This window comes from Silurus meridionalis, chromosome 2, assembly GCF_014805685.1.
Source record: "Silurus meridionalis isolate SWU-2019-XX chromosome 2, ASM1480568v1, whole genome shotgun sequence".
Classification (NCBI taxonomy): domain Eukaryota; kingdom Metazoa; phylum Chordata; class Actinopteri; order Siluriformes; family Siluridae; genus Silurus; species Silurus meridionalis.
In genome coordinates this window covers 6,121,132-6,135,669 of record NC_060885.1, presented here as the reverse complement: position 1 = coordinate 6,135,669, position 14,538 = coordinate 6,121,132, and the positions used below count along the sequence as shown (strand labels likewise).

Sequence of the window (14,538 nt, the reverse complement as noted above, 5' to 3'; positions counted from 1 at the left end):
TTATTTTAAAGAAATTTTATTTATTTATTATTGGTTTGAGCCATTATTTCTTTATTTGATTTGTTTGTTGTATTGGATTGTTTATTCCAGTAATGCTGTTTAACTCTTGTTAAGTAGAATTATCTATCTGTCTGTCTGTCTGTCTGTGTCTGTCTGTCTGTCCGTCCGTCTGTCTGTCTGTCTGTCTGTTTGTCTGACACACTGTCTGTCTGTAAGTCTGACAGTTTGACTCAATGTCTGTCTATCTGACTGTTTGTCTGACTCAGTGTCTGTCTGTCTGTCTGTAAGTCTGTCGGGTTGATTCAATGTCTTGTCTTTCTGACTGTTTGTCTGACTCGGTGTCTGTCTGTCTATCTGTCTGTCCGTTCGTCTGTCTATCTGACTGTTTGTCTGACTCAGTGTCTGTCTGTCTGTCTGTCTGTCTGTCTATTAGTTTGACTCAATGTCTGTCTATCTGACTGTTTGTCTGACTCAGTGTCTGTCTGTCTGTAAGTCTGTCGGGTTGACTCAATATCTTGTCTATCTGACTGTTTGTCTGACTCGGTGTCTGTCTGTCTGTCTGTCTGTCTGTCTGTCTGTCTGTCTATCTATCTATCTATCTATCTATCTATCTATCTATCTATCAAACTGTCTATCTATTAAACTGTCTATCTGTCTCTGTTTGTCTGTCTGATTTTGTATTTAATTATCCATTTATCTCTCTTTCTATATTTTCACAATTAAAACCCTATAATGGCGTTTAATTACCGAAGAATTCAATAACTTTGTTTGAAAAAAAAAAAAATTTTATTAGATATGTATGACATTACAGTGTGTCGAGATCAGCGCTAATGTACAATTTCTTATTTTCTCAGGGCTGGGGTGCTGAATACCATCGTCAGGATGTGACTAGCACCCCCTGCTGGATCGAGATCCACCTCCATGGACCGCTGCAGTGGCTGGACAAGGTTCTCACTCAGATGGGCTCTCCTCACAACCCTATCTCCTCCGTGTCCTAAAAACTCTTCCGTTTCCGGTGGGGACGTGCAGGTGGAGAGAGGAGGGCATTGGGTTAATGAGGACAGTGATGGGGCGGGGTAGTTGTACATGATTTGACTGGCAGCAGGGCAATGTCCTCAGTCAGCGAACATCTGGAAGATACTTGATAACTCTGTGTGACCAATTCCTAATCGTTGATGAGGCCATCGTACTCGTTGCAAGTATCCTCCTCCAGTCTTGTGACAGCAGGCACTTTCCTACTTCCCATTTTCTTCTTTCCATTCTTTCCTTTTCTTCTTTTTTTATGTTTGCCAAATACACCAGTATTCCATTGAATGGGGGATTTGTGTAGGTACAGCGACTATACAGTAGACTGGGTTATGTGACGTGACTGACCTGCTTAGAGCTAAAAACGAGTAAACGGTAGCCCTCGTGCGTCAGATGAACTTTCTAGAAAGCGCGTGTGCTGCATAGAACAAAACGTATTCAAAATGTTATGCTTCTTTTTTTGTTTGTTTTTTGCAAGAAAATGTAGCAAAAATGAGGGAAAAAAAAAAAACATTAGCGGCGGGGGGGGAAGGCGAGGAAGTGGTGTAAGGGGAAGACGATTCTGCGGATTCAATGGCATGGCGTAGTAGAGTAGGAGCGCATAGGCAGACTCTACTTTTATTGCGTCCGACTGATTTCAGACGATTGTAAAGGTAGTGTATATTAGTAGATGTGCTGATTATTAGAGGAAATGCTGTGCAGTCTGGTTTTATTACTGTATTTTATTTTTATTTGCCAGTCTCATTTGAACAGATGAGAGTAATAAGTATTGGGGGAACGAGGCGAGCACTGTTGACCGAATTCCTAAAAGAAATGCATCCCTTTATCCTAAACATTTATGCAAAATGACACACAAGTTCATTCCCATCTATGAAAATGAAATCAGGCTGAAGGGCAGATCTCCTGACATTCATTCATGTTTGTGTATTTGGATTAATTTATTTTTTATTTTTTCAGCCCAGTGTTGCTCGATATCTCTCTCAGGGCCAGATGCTGTACATCAGGAGGCGTTTGTGCCAGTAGTTGCATGCAGCCTGATGTTTAAAAACAAACGAGAATTTGTGGACACCTGACATAAGTCCCAGCATTCTTCTGGGAAGACGTTCCACTAGATTACCGAGTGTGTCTGTGGAGATTTGTGCTCATTCAGACAGTTTGTAAAGGCAGGTATTGATGTAGGTGAGAAGGTGAGGAGGCCTGGGATGCAGTCAGCGTTCACATTCATCTCAAAGGTGTTCAATAGGTAGTGTAGCTCTATAGCAGGCCACTCAAGATCTTCCAATCCAACCCATTTAAAGCATTTCTCCATACAGCCTGTTGTCCTGCTGAGACAGGTTTGGGTCTTCTAGTTCAAGTGTTAATGCTACCACAAATTTAAAGGCATCTTATGTATGTTTGTGGTAACAGGTCAGAAAAAAAAACACATGCCTGGAGAAGTCCGGTGTCCCAATACTTTTGGCTGTCAACAGTAACCTAATTCTGAAAGGGGTCTGGAATTATTTACCTGCTGCTTATAATGCCGTATTCACCATGAATGAATCATTCACCAGAAAAGCAGCAGTGAATCTTGCCTTGAGTGTTTTCTTTTTGCTATTTTAAAGCAGAATAACTGATTTAATTCAATTACTTTTTAAGTGGCACTATTATTGTTATTTTGTAAAAAAAAAAAAAAAAAAAAAAATTAAAATAAATAAATACAAAAAAAGTTTATATCTGGGATAAAATCTGTCCGTTTTTGTTTTTCAAGAGAAATCCCACCCACTGTTTCAAATTTTACATTTTTGAAGAAAAAAAGAAAATCTATTGTGGTTCTGTTGTTTGCGCACTTTCATAAGAGGATTTGTGTCTTTGTTTCCGTCCTTTTTTTTTTTTTGTGCTGTTGTTGCTGTGTAGTGTTTTTCAGAACGCAGTTTTAGCCATGGATATGAAAACTCTACTGGAAGATACAATAATAAAATTGTTTCTGTACCACAGAGTGAAGCAGTTTTTTTTTCTCGACGCTGATGCACAACCTTCTCGTACGTCTGGCGCTTTTCAAAAACACCTTAATGTTGAAATATGGACGTTTCTACCAAACACATGAGAAGATTCCTCAGAAAGGTTCATACTGAAGGAATGAACTCTCTCTCTCTCACACACACACACACACACACACACCATACTTACACACACAAACAGTAATTACATATTTAATACTACATATACATTCAATTCTATTATATGTAATTAAATATTAAATACACACAACCACAGCACTTACAAACACAATTAATTCAGTCAATCACAACAAAGTCAATTCTACATATACGTTCAATTCTATTTTAATCCATTCTCTTCCTGAAGTCTTTACAGTAGTGTCTGGGATATTTCTCCTGATTTGGCCTTTTTAACTTCCAACACTTTTAAACTACCGCCCCCGTCAGGCAAGTGCTGGTACTGCATTATAGAAAAATAAACAGCAACTCCCGATGAGCCTTTATTTTTCACCTCCACTCACATGTACAATGATCTCCTGCACACCTTCACACAGAGACAGGAACAACCTCTCTCAATAAAGTAACTCCATAACTTCATTGTGTTAAAGTATGGAATGGCAGCCATTCTGGTTCAGTTTTCCTTACACTAGGAATGTCTCCAACCATCCCTGCTCCAAAACAACCCCAGACTATTAAGGTTCCACCTCCATGTTTGACATGTTTAGCCAGTCTGCTAACATCTTCTCTCCTGTTCTCCATCTTACACGTTTGCCACAAATCTTTCTCAAGTCATTCACTGTTCAAGCTTTTTACGGGTTTGTTTACCCAGATCTGGACCGCCATGCCATATACGAGGGGGTATGAAAAGGTTTTACAAGAAAGTACTTTATGTATGTATGTTTGCACACTATCACATTTAAAATAGTCCTCTTGCTACGCACTTCTGGAATGAGTCCTAGAAGTCTTCTTTTTGAAGCGAGTCATGCACCTTCTGCGATTCGCACTGCATTGGAGTTAAAATGCCAACCTTGGAGCTGAATCTTCATATTCGGGAAGAGCGTGAAGTCTTCCGGAGCCAAAACTCCTGGCTCATAGGGTGGGTGCAGAAGTGGGGTCATGTTATTTCCAGTGAGAATAGCACCAGTTGCGCAGCTCCCGATGTCTTTTGTCACACTTTCTTATGAAGGTCGGTGCTCCCTGTGACTGTGCATGCAGCCTTGTGCCTTGAAACTTTTTGACACCACCTTATATGATAAGAAAAAAAAAGGAATAAAAATGTCCTTTGGAAGAATTCATGTCTCTTGTTAGAGGTCACTGAGCAGCTGTATTAGGTTATAAACTCTATAATACAATAAATCAGATTGTTTTTTATTGTGCTATAAGTTTCACTGAAATAAATCAAGGAAAGTAGAGCTGCAAATATTAGGAAGATTACAGTCAGGATTTCTATTTATTTATTCTTAAATATTAGGAAATTATTAATAAGAGCACTCGTGGTGACTTTTGTTATATTGTTTGTTAATAATGCAACATTTACTAGTGAGGGAAATGAAAAGCCTGAAAATCTGCTCGGTGATATTCTGTAATTTATTTTGGCACACAATCAATCAATCAATCAATCAATCAATCAATCAATTAACCAATAAAATTGCTTACATTATTTTCAAAATAAAGGTCACGTGTGCAGTGAGTTTGCAGTTAAAACAAATAAATAGTTTACTATTAATGCTGTTGAAATAAAAATATATTGTTTTTCATTATTTATAGCAATAGTAATCATAACACTACTACTACTACTTAAAACAACAACAATAATAATAACAACATATAAATAATAGACTTTTATTATAGAAAAGGAAAACTTGACTTTGAACCCGGAAGAGGACGCGAGCCTTCATTTGCCTCTTTTAGGAGGTCATTAAAACCTGGTGCGTCTCAACCACCTCCAAACTTCTCTCTCCTGCGAACTACAGAGGGGTCGAAATAAACGCGTTTCTCAGTTTATCTAGTGCACTTGAGGTTTTGTAGCGAGGAGTTTGTTATACGGCCTCTAATGAAGCGACACACCGAGGCAGCAAAGCGTCCGCTCGGGTTTACAGAAATAATGTTAGAGTGGAGGATGATGGAGGAGTGAGAGAGTGAGAGAGAAAGGAAAAGAGTGAGAGTGAGAGTGAGAGAGAGAGAGAGAGCGAGAGAGGTAAGGAGTTAATATTGAAAGCTACGAGTGTTAATGAGTGTTATGTATAAGTGTAGAGGTTAAAATGATCTGTTTACATTTGTTGTTGTCTGTCTGTCTGTCTGTCCATTTGTTTGTCTGTCTACCTTTCTGAAAGTCTGTGTGCCAGTCAGCCAGTCTAACTGTTTGTACATAAGTCTATCTATCTTCCTGTCTATCTGTCCTTTAGTCTTTCTGTCTTTCTTACACACACACACACACACACACACACACACACACACACACACACACACATACACACATATATATATATATATATATATATATATATATATATATATATATATACACACACAAAATATAATTGATATAATATATAATTAAATTAAATACAATTGTTGAAACAATTAAATTATAGATAGATAGATAGATAGATAGATAGATAGATAGATAGATAAAGAAATATATAGTATTCTTTATTATATATTTCAAAGAATCTATAAAAAAAAAAAAATCTGCTATAGTGTAAAGTTTTTGCACGTACGGTGTTGCTTAATTATTATTATTTTTTAATATAAACAATGATAAACTTTTTTGCATTTTTCTGGAGTGAATTAGATGAAGTGGTGGATGGTGTACATAGGAAAGAATGATTGTTGATTGGGGCAGACTTTAATGGACATGTAGGTGAAGGGAACAGAGGTGATGAGGAGGTGATGGGTAGGTATGGTTTTAAGAAGAGGAATGTGGAAGGGCAGATGGTGGTAGATTTTGCTAAAAGGATGGAAATGGCAGTGGTGAACACTTATTTTAAGAAGAAGGAGGATCATAGGGTGACGTATAAGAGTGGAGGAAGGTGCACACAGGTGGAATATGTTCTATGCAGGAGATGCAACATGATGGAGATTGGAGACTGTAAGGTGTTGGCAGGGGACAGTGTAGCTAGACAGCATCGGATGGTGGTCTGTAGGATGGTTTTGGAGGCGAAGAAGAAGAGGAGGAGAGTGAGGACTGAAAGAAGAATAAGATGGTGGAAACTTAAGGAGGAAGAGTGTAGTGTGAGATTCAGGGAATAAAAGTCAGTAGGAGTAAGACAGAGTACATGTGTGTGAATGAGAGGGAGGGCAGTGGAGTGATGCGGTTGCAGGGAGAAGAGGTGGAGAAGGTGGAGGAGTTCAGGTACCTGGGGTCAACAGTGCAAAGTAATGGAGAGTGTGTTAGAAAAGTGAAGAAAAGAGTGCAGGCAGGGTGAAGTGGGTGGAGAAGAGTGACAGGAGTGATTTGTGATAGAAGAGTATCTGCAAGAATGAAAGGAAAAGTTTATAGGACTGTGGTGAGACCTGCGATGTTGTATGGTTTAGAGACAGTGGCATTGAGTAGAAGACAGGAGGTGGAGCTGGAGGTAGCAGAGCTGAAGATGTTGAGATTTTCATTGGGAGTGACGAGGATGGACAAGTTTAGAAATTAGTTTATTAGAGGGACAGTGCATGTAGGACGTTTTGGAGACAAGGTGAGGGAGGTGAGATTGAGATGGTTTGGACATGTGCAGAGGAGGGACATGGGGTATATCAGTAGGAGAATGCTGATGATGGAGCCACCAGGTAGGAGGGAACGAGGAAGGCCAAGGAGGAGGTTTATGGATGTGGTGAGGGAAGACATGCAGGTCGTTGGTGTGAAAGAGGCAGATGTAGAGGACAGGGGGTATGGAGACGGATGATCCGCTGTGGCGACCCCTAATGGGAAGAAGAAGAAGATAAACTTTTTTGCATTTACTTGTTTTATTATTTTTTTTTATATTTTGAATTTCTTCCTGTTTTTATTTGAAACTATAAAAACACTGTTGCACACATGAGACACACACAGTGGAATAAAATGCCTGTGTGTTTTTACGATTAGTGCATAAATAAAGTGTATATTCAATAGCATTGGAGAACACATTACACACACGTTTGTGTGATTCTCTCATTCATTATTCTTCTCTCTTTGTCCCACAGTCTCTGTGTTCGAGCCTCGTCATCACAGTGCCATGGCTCCGGTGGTCCTCCTCCCATTTTTATATCGTTTCAGGACTCTGAGCTCAGCCACAGCTAAACATTCCTCCCAGATCCTTCACAGGACCAGCACAGAGGTGCACCATGGACCCGTGTGTGTCCTGTCTCAACGGAGGAACATGTCCACAAAGAAGGCCTTGAGTCAGAGTGTGTCAGATCTGACGCTCGGGGAGAGGACCTTGCTCGAGCGGCTGTACGACGGCCTGGTCAGGGGTCAGAGGTCGTCTCTGGCGGAGTGTATAACACTGGTGGAGACACAGCATCCTCGGAAGAAGGAGTTGGCCCAAGTGCTGCTGCAGAGGGTGCTGGCATACCGGCAAGAGCGCGAGAGGATGTTAGGAGGGAAACCGGTGGCCTTCAGAGTGGGTGAGGACACGATTCAGGATGGAGGATTTATTTATGTGTGCAGAGAGAAATAAAGGTGAAATGAAAAGCCTGCAGGGGATTTACACACTTATTTACACACTCACTCAGACACACACTTATTTACACACTCACTCAGACACACACTTATTTACACACTCACTCAGACGCACACTTATTTACACACTCACTCAGACACACACTTATTTACACACTCACTCAGACACACTTATTTACACACTCACTCAGACACACACTTATTTACACACTCACTCAGACACACACTTATTTACACACTCACTCAGACATACACTTATTTACACACTCACTCAGACACACACTTATTTACACACTCACTCAGACACACACTTATTTACACACTCACTCAGACACACTTATTCACACTCACTCAGACACACACTTATTTACACACTCACTCAGACACACACTTATTTACACACTCACTCAGACACACACTTATTTACACACTCACTCAGACGCACACTTATTTACACACTCACTCAGACACACACTTATTTACACACTCACTCAGACACACTTATTTACACACTCACTCAGACACACACTTATTTACACACTCACTCAGACACACTTATTTACACACTCACTCAGACACACACTTATTTACACACTCACTCAGACACACTTATTTACACACTCACTCAGACATACACTTATTTACACACTCACTCAGACACACACTTATTTACACACTCACTCAGACACACACTTATTTACACACTCACTCAGACACACTTATTCACACACTCACTCAGACACACACTTATTTACACACTCACTCAGACACACACTTATTTACACACTCACTCAGACACACACTTATTTACACACTCACTCAGACACACTTATTTACACACTCACTCAGACACACTTATTTACACACTCACTCAGACACACACTTATTTACACACTCACTCAGACACACACTTATTTACACACTCACTCAGACATACACTTATTTACACACTCACTCAGACACACTTATTTACACACTCACTCAGACACACTTATTTACACACTCACTCAGACACACTTATTCACACACTCACTCAGACACACACTTATTCACAAACTCACTCAGACACACTTATTTACACACTCACTCAGACACACACTTATTTACACACTCACTCAGACACACACTTATTTACACACTCACTCAGACACACACTTATTTACACACTCACTCAGACACACTTATTTACACACTCACTCAGACACACACTTATTTACACACTCACTCAGACATACACTTATTTACACACTCACTCAGACACACACTTATTTACACACTCACTCAGACACACTTATTTACACACTCACTCAGACACACTTATTTACACACTCACTCAGACACACTTATTTACACACTCACTCAGACATACACTTATTTACACACTCACTTAGACACACTTATTTACACACTCACTCAGACACACACTCATCTACACACTCACTCAGACACACACTTATTTACACACTCACTCAGACATACACTTATTTACACACTCACTTAGACACACACTTATTCACACACTCACTCAGACACACACTTATTTACACTCACTTAGACACACACTTATTCACACACTCACTCAGACACACACTTATTCACACTCACTCAGACACACTTATTTACACACTCACTCAGACACACTTATTTACACACTCACTCAGACACACACTTATTTACACGCTCACTCAGACACACTTATTCACACGCTCACTCAGACACACTTATTTACACGCTCACTCAGACATACTTATTTACACGCTCACTCAGACACACACTTATTTACACACTCACTCAGACACACTTATTTACACACTCACTCAGACACACACTTATTTACACACTCACTCAGACACACACTTATTTACACACTCACTCAGACACACACTTATTCACGCACTTATTCACACACTCACTCAGACACACACTTATTCACACTCACTCAGACACACACTTATTCACACACTCACTCAGACACACACTTATTCACACACTCACTCAAACATACTTATTCACACACTCACTCAGACAAACTTATTTACACACTCACTCACACACTTATTCACACACATTTACTCAGACACACAGTCACATACTCACTCAGACTTAGTTATTTACACACTCACTCAAACATACTTATTCACACACTCACTCAAACACACTTATTCACTCACTCACTCAGACACACTTATTTACACACTCACTCAGACACACTTATTTACACGCTCACTCAGACACACACTTATTTACACACTCACTCAGACACACACTTATTCACACACTCACTCAGACACACACTTATTCACACACTCACTCAGACACACTTATTTACACACTTACTCAGAGACACACTTATTCACACATTTACTCAGACACACACTTATTCACACACTTAGTCACACACTCACACAGACACACGTATTCACACAATCACTTAGACACACTTATTCACACACTCACTCAGACACACACTTATTTACACACTCACTCAGACACACTTATTCACACATACATTTAGACACACACTTATTCACACACTAACTCAGACACACACTTATTCACACACTCCCTCAGACACACTTATTTACACTCAATTTACACATTCAATTTACACATTCCATTCACACACTAAATTCACATTTATTTAGATCAAACACTTATTCACTCACTTATTCATTCACACACTTATTCATACACTCACACACTTGTTTCCACACTCAATTTCCACACTCGTTCACACACTCGCACATCATTCATAAATCACTCAATTCACACACTTATTCTTACACACACACACTCTATTTACACACTCATTCACACACTTGTTCACACATTTAATTCACACACTCATTCACACACTTGTTAACACACTCAGTTCACACCTTTGACACACCCACTGAATTCATACACATATTTATAATTCATTCATTCACACACTCGCACATCGTTTATACATCACTTGACATCAGTACCTGACTTCACTGATGCTTATTTGAATGATCAATTCCAACCCCTAAAATCTAGTGTAAAGCCTTCCCAGAAGAGTGGGAGAGCTTTATTACAACATGAAAAGAGGAATAGTGTAATCAGTAAATGCTATGGTGTTATTGTGTCATTAGTATTTGGCTTGGGAAGGTTTGTAGAATTACTGTAGGAGCTGGAAGCTTTTGTCAAGGATTGAAGATTCTTGATTGACTTTTCCAGTGTCCTGGAAATATGACTTCATTCAGGAAAAGTGGAATGAATATGAAAGAATGAATATTGCTCAGAAACGGTGTCTTTTCTGTGTAATTACATTCGATTTAGTTTTATTCTAAAGGATTTTTGCAGCAGTGTGAGAAGTCAGGAATGTAGAGAAATCCTGTCAAGAACCCGTTTCAAAAAGTTGTCTTTTTTTTTGTGTCTTTAAATGCAGGTTTGTCTGGTCCTCCCGGTGCTGGGAAATCATCCTTTATTGAGGTGCTGGGAAAAATGCTGACAGAAAAAGGCCACAAAGTCTCCGTGTTGGCTGTGGACCCTTCCTCGTGCACCACAGGGGGTACATACAGGACAGTAGTTGATACAGTTCAAACCAATTGACCAAACAGTCTGTGGTGGTGGACACGTTTTGACAACAAAACATAGAGACCAACAGCACTTTACTATTAAAAACATCAATATGAAATTCACTGTACTGTTGCAGGCTCGCTGATGGGGGATAAGACGCGGATGACGGAGCTCTCGCGGGACATGAACGCCTTCATCCGACCATCACCGTCTTCAGGGACACTGGGTGGGGTAACAAGGACCACCAATGAAGCTATAGTCCTGTGTGAGGGAGCAGGTTATGACATTGTGCTCGTGGAAACAGTGGGTAAGGACGTTTTTAATTACAGTATACATTTCTTTAATTGTTTTTTTATTCATAGTATATATTTTTGCCTCAAAATATAAAAAAGCACATACTTTTATTTAGAATTTTCAATATAATTTCTGCAGGTTGATGTTTTTGCATTTTAAAGTTGAAACATAATTTCTATTGGAACAACATGCAAATATCAGCTTATATTGACTCCTTCTACTTTTTATCAGCCAGTAGCTAGGTTGCATCGTACTTGCCAATGACCGATAATAAACCGATTAAACAAAAATAACAAAATAGTCCTGAACTGCATTAAAAAAGATAACAAATAAAAAACATTACTGAATAATAAAAATGTGCTAAATAAAACAAAAATGAATACATACATTTTATGAATGAATTTTGAAGAATTCAAGATAGAGGCTGTTCTCGTACTGTATAATGCAACCTGGAAAAACTATCGGTATGAATTTTTGGCGATAGCTAGTAGTATTGGTACCAATTAATCGGCCGAACCGATGAATCGGTCAAACTGTAGTTAGAACCTTGGACATTCTCTAAATTTCTGATTTATATTGAAAAGTTTTTATCTTATCTTCCAGATGTGGAAGAATTTTCATTGTTTTGGAACAAATTAGGTTATAGATAACCAAAGATGAAAAAAATTACACTATAAGCCACAAAACTGCGTGTCCTTTAATGTCATGGACACTTGGCTGGATGTTGATTTGTGGTGTGTGTTTGTGTGTGTGTGTGTGTTTGTGTGTCTAGGTGTCGGACAGTCTGAATTTGCTGTTGCCGATATGGTCGACCTTTTTGTGTTGCTAATTCCACCAGCAGGAGGCGACGAGCTGCAGGTTAACTTTTTTTTTTTTCCACTTATGTGCAGCTCAAATATTGCAAATAAATAGATGGCAATCAGGGCAAATTTTTCTTGTAAAAAATGTCTGCAAATTCCTTTCTCTCCCTTTTTTAAATGTGGGATCACAGGGAATAAAGAGAGGTATCATTGAGAAAGCTGATCTGGTGGTGGTGACAAAGTCAGACGGAGAGTTGCTCATTCCGGCACGCAAGATTCAGGCCGAATACACGAGCGCTTTGAAACTGCTCCGAAAGAAATCCAAAACCTGGACACCTAAGGTAAATGGGTGGAGGGTATGCAAAATGGTTTCTATACACTCTATATACACTATAAACACATACATATACAATTTCATGCATTCATGCAGGTCCAGTTCAAGAAATACAAGCTTCAGTTACATTTTCCGTCAGTCACATCAGTGACATCCATGACCATGGCGTAGTTGTTGCACACACAATGGCATAAAAAAAAGTAAAAAGCCTCCTCGTTGATAAGAGCGGTCACTTAAGAACAGACTGGTTTGAACTTACTAAAGTAACTCAAATAACCACAGGTTACAGTCGTCATCTGCAGAAAAGCATCCAAAAGCATTATGTGGCTGTATTGCCTAAACTGGAGCTTCTTCTCTATTCCTAACTGGACAGTTTTTATTACACGGTGCCTATGAATTTTATTTTTTTAAATAGAAACGTGCATGGTCTAACACTCTAAATATCTATCTTCTTCTTTCGGTTTCTCCCATTAGTGGTCGCCTCAGCGGATCATCCCTCTCCATACCCCCCTGTCCTTTACATCTGCCTCATTCAAACCAACTTCCTGCATGTCTTCCCTCACCACATCCATAAACCTCCTTCTTGGTGGCTCTATCCTTAGCATTCTCCTACTGATATACCCCATGTCCCTCTTCTGCACATGTCCAAACCATCTCAATCACACCTTTCTCACTTTGTCTCCAAAGCGTCCTACATGTGCTACTCCTGCCACTCTTCTCCACCCACTCCTTTACTTCTCTAACACACTCTCCATTACTTTGCACTGTTGACCCCAGGTACCTGAACTCCTCCACGTTCACCACCTCTTCTCCCTGCAACCACACCACTCCACTGCCCTCCCTCTCATTCACACACATGTACTCCATCTTACTTTTTCTGACTTTCATTCCCCTTCTCTCCAGCACGTACCTCCAGCTCTATAGACTCTTCTCAACCTGCTCCCTACTCTCACCACAAATAACAATATCATCATCTACAGAGACTCCTGTCTGATCTCGTCTGACAGTCTTTCTCTAAATCTACAAACACACAATGCAATTCCTTCTGTCCTTCTTTATATTTCTCCATCAACATCCTCAAAGCAAATGATGCGTCTGTGGTGCTCTTCCTCGGCATGAAACCATACTGTTGTTCACAGATGGTCACCTCTTCTCTCAGCCTGACTTCCACACTCTTTCCCATAACTTCATGGTGTGACTGATCGTCTTTATTTCCCTGTAGTTACTGCAGAACTCCCTTATTCTTAAAGATCGGTACCAGCACACTCCTTCTCCATTTCTCAGGCATCCGCTCACCTTCCAATATATTGTTAAACAATCTGGTTAAAAACTCCACTGCCATCTCTCCTAAACATCACTCCCTGGCACTAAGAGTGCACTGGCTTGTGAAACCCTAATGGCTGGGTTACTCTAAATATCAATCTGCCAAAGTTTAATCAACCATTGATAAATTCTTTGGTTTGGTTCGATTTAATTCAGCTTTATTTCTATGGCACTTATAATGGACATTGTCCCAATTCAGCTTTACTGAGATAAAGAGGTTTTAATGTTGGAATTTTTGTCCACCACCTTAACCACTAAGCTACCTCCTCCTTACCTCCCTAGTTTATCCCTAATAAGCGAGACTGTGTCAAGGAAAAACACTCTGAGATGGTATGAGGAAGAAACCTTGAGAGGAACCAGGCTCAAAAGGGAACCCATCCTCATCTAGGTGACACCGAACGTCCATTCATAAATAGAAAGCCTAATTTTGTTTCTAACATAATACATATCCAGGACATTTTGTCGTTTTGGCCCTGTGGCCAGCAGAGGAGGCTGTTTTTGGATGTAGAATACGTTGAACAGTCCAAGGCTGCTATTCATCGAGTGATGGAGTGCTAAGCTTTGAGGACATTCCTGCCTGTGAATGCTTGCCTT

General features: G+C 39.8%; 2 protein-coding genes across 3 annotated transcripts in view; both read left to right on the top strand.

Moving 5' to 3' along the window:
* Nucleotides 1–2,189, top strand: part of smad1 (SMAD family member 1) — a 29,827-nt gene extending 27,638 nt beyond the window's left edge. For both annotated transcript variants that reach the window (XM_046834169.1, XM_046834177.1), the window contains exon 7: nt 855–2,189. In XM_046834169.1, the coding sequence (XP_046690125.1) occupies nt 855–998 (144 nt within the window). In that variant the 3' untranslated portion in view covers nt 999–2,189. The remainder of the gene's footprint in view (nt 1–854) is intronic.
* A 2,699-nt stretch (nt 2,190–4,888) lies between these two features.
* Nucleotides 4,889–14,538, top strand: part of mmaa (metabolism of cobalamin associated A) — a 14,223-nt gene continuing 4,573 nt past the window's right edge. The window contains exons 1-6 of the mRNA XM_046836923.1: nt 4,889–4,930; nt 7,173–7,595; nt 11,063–11,185; nt 11,330–11,500; nt 12,260–12,345; nt 12,479–12,628. Of these exons, the coding sequence (XP_046692879.1) occupies nt 7,205–7,595; nt 11,063–11,185; nt 11,330–11,500; nt 12,260–12,345; nt 12,479–12,628 (921 nt within the window). The 5' untranslated portion in view covers nt 4,889–4,930; nt 7,173–7,204. The remainder of the gene's footprint in view (nt 4,931–7,172; nt 7,596–11,062; nt 11,186–11,329; nt 11,501–12,259; nt 12,346–12,478; nt 12,629–14,538) is intronic.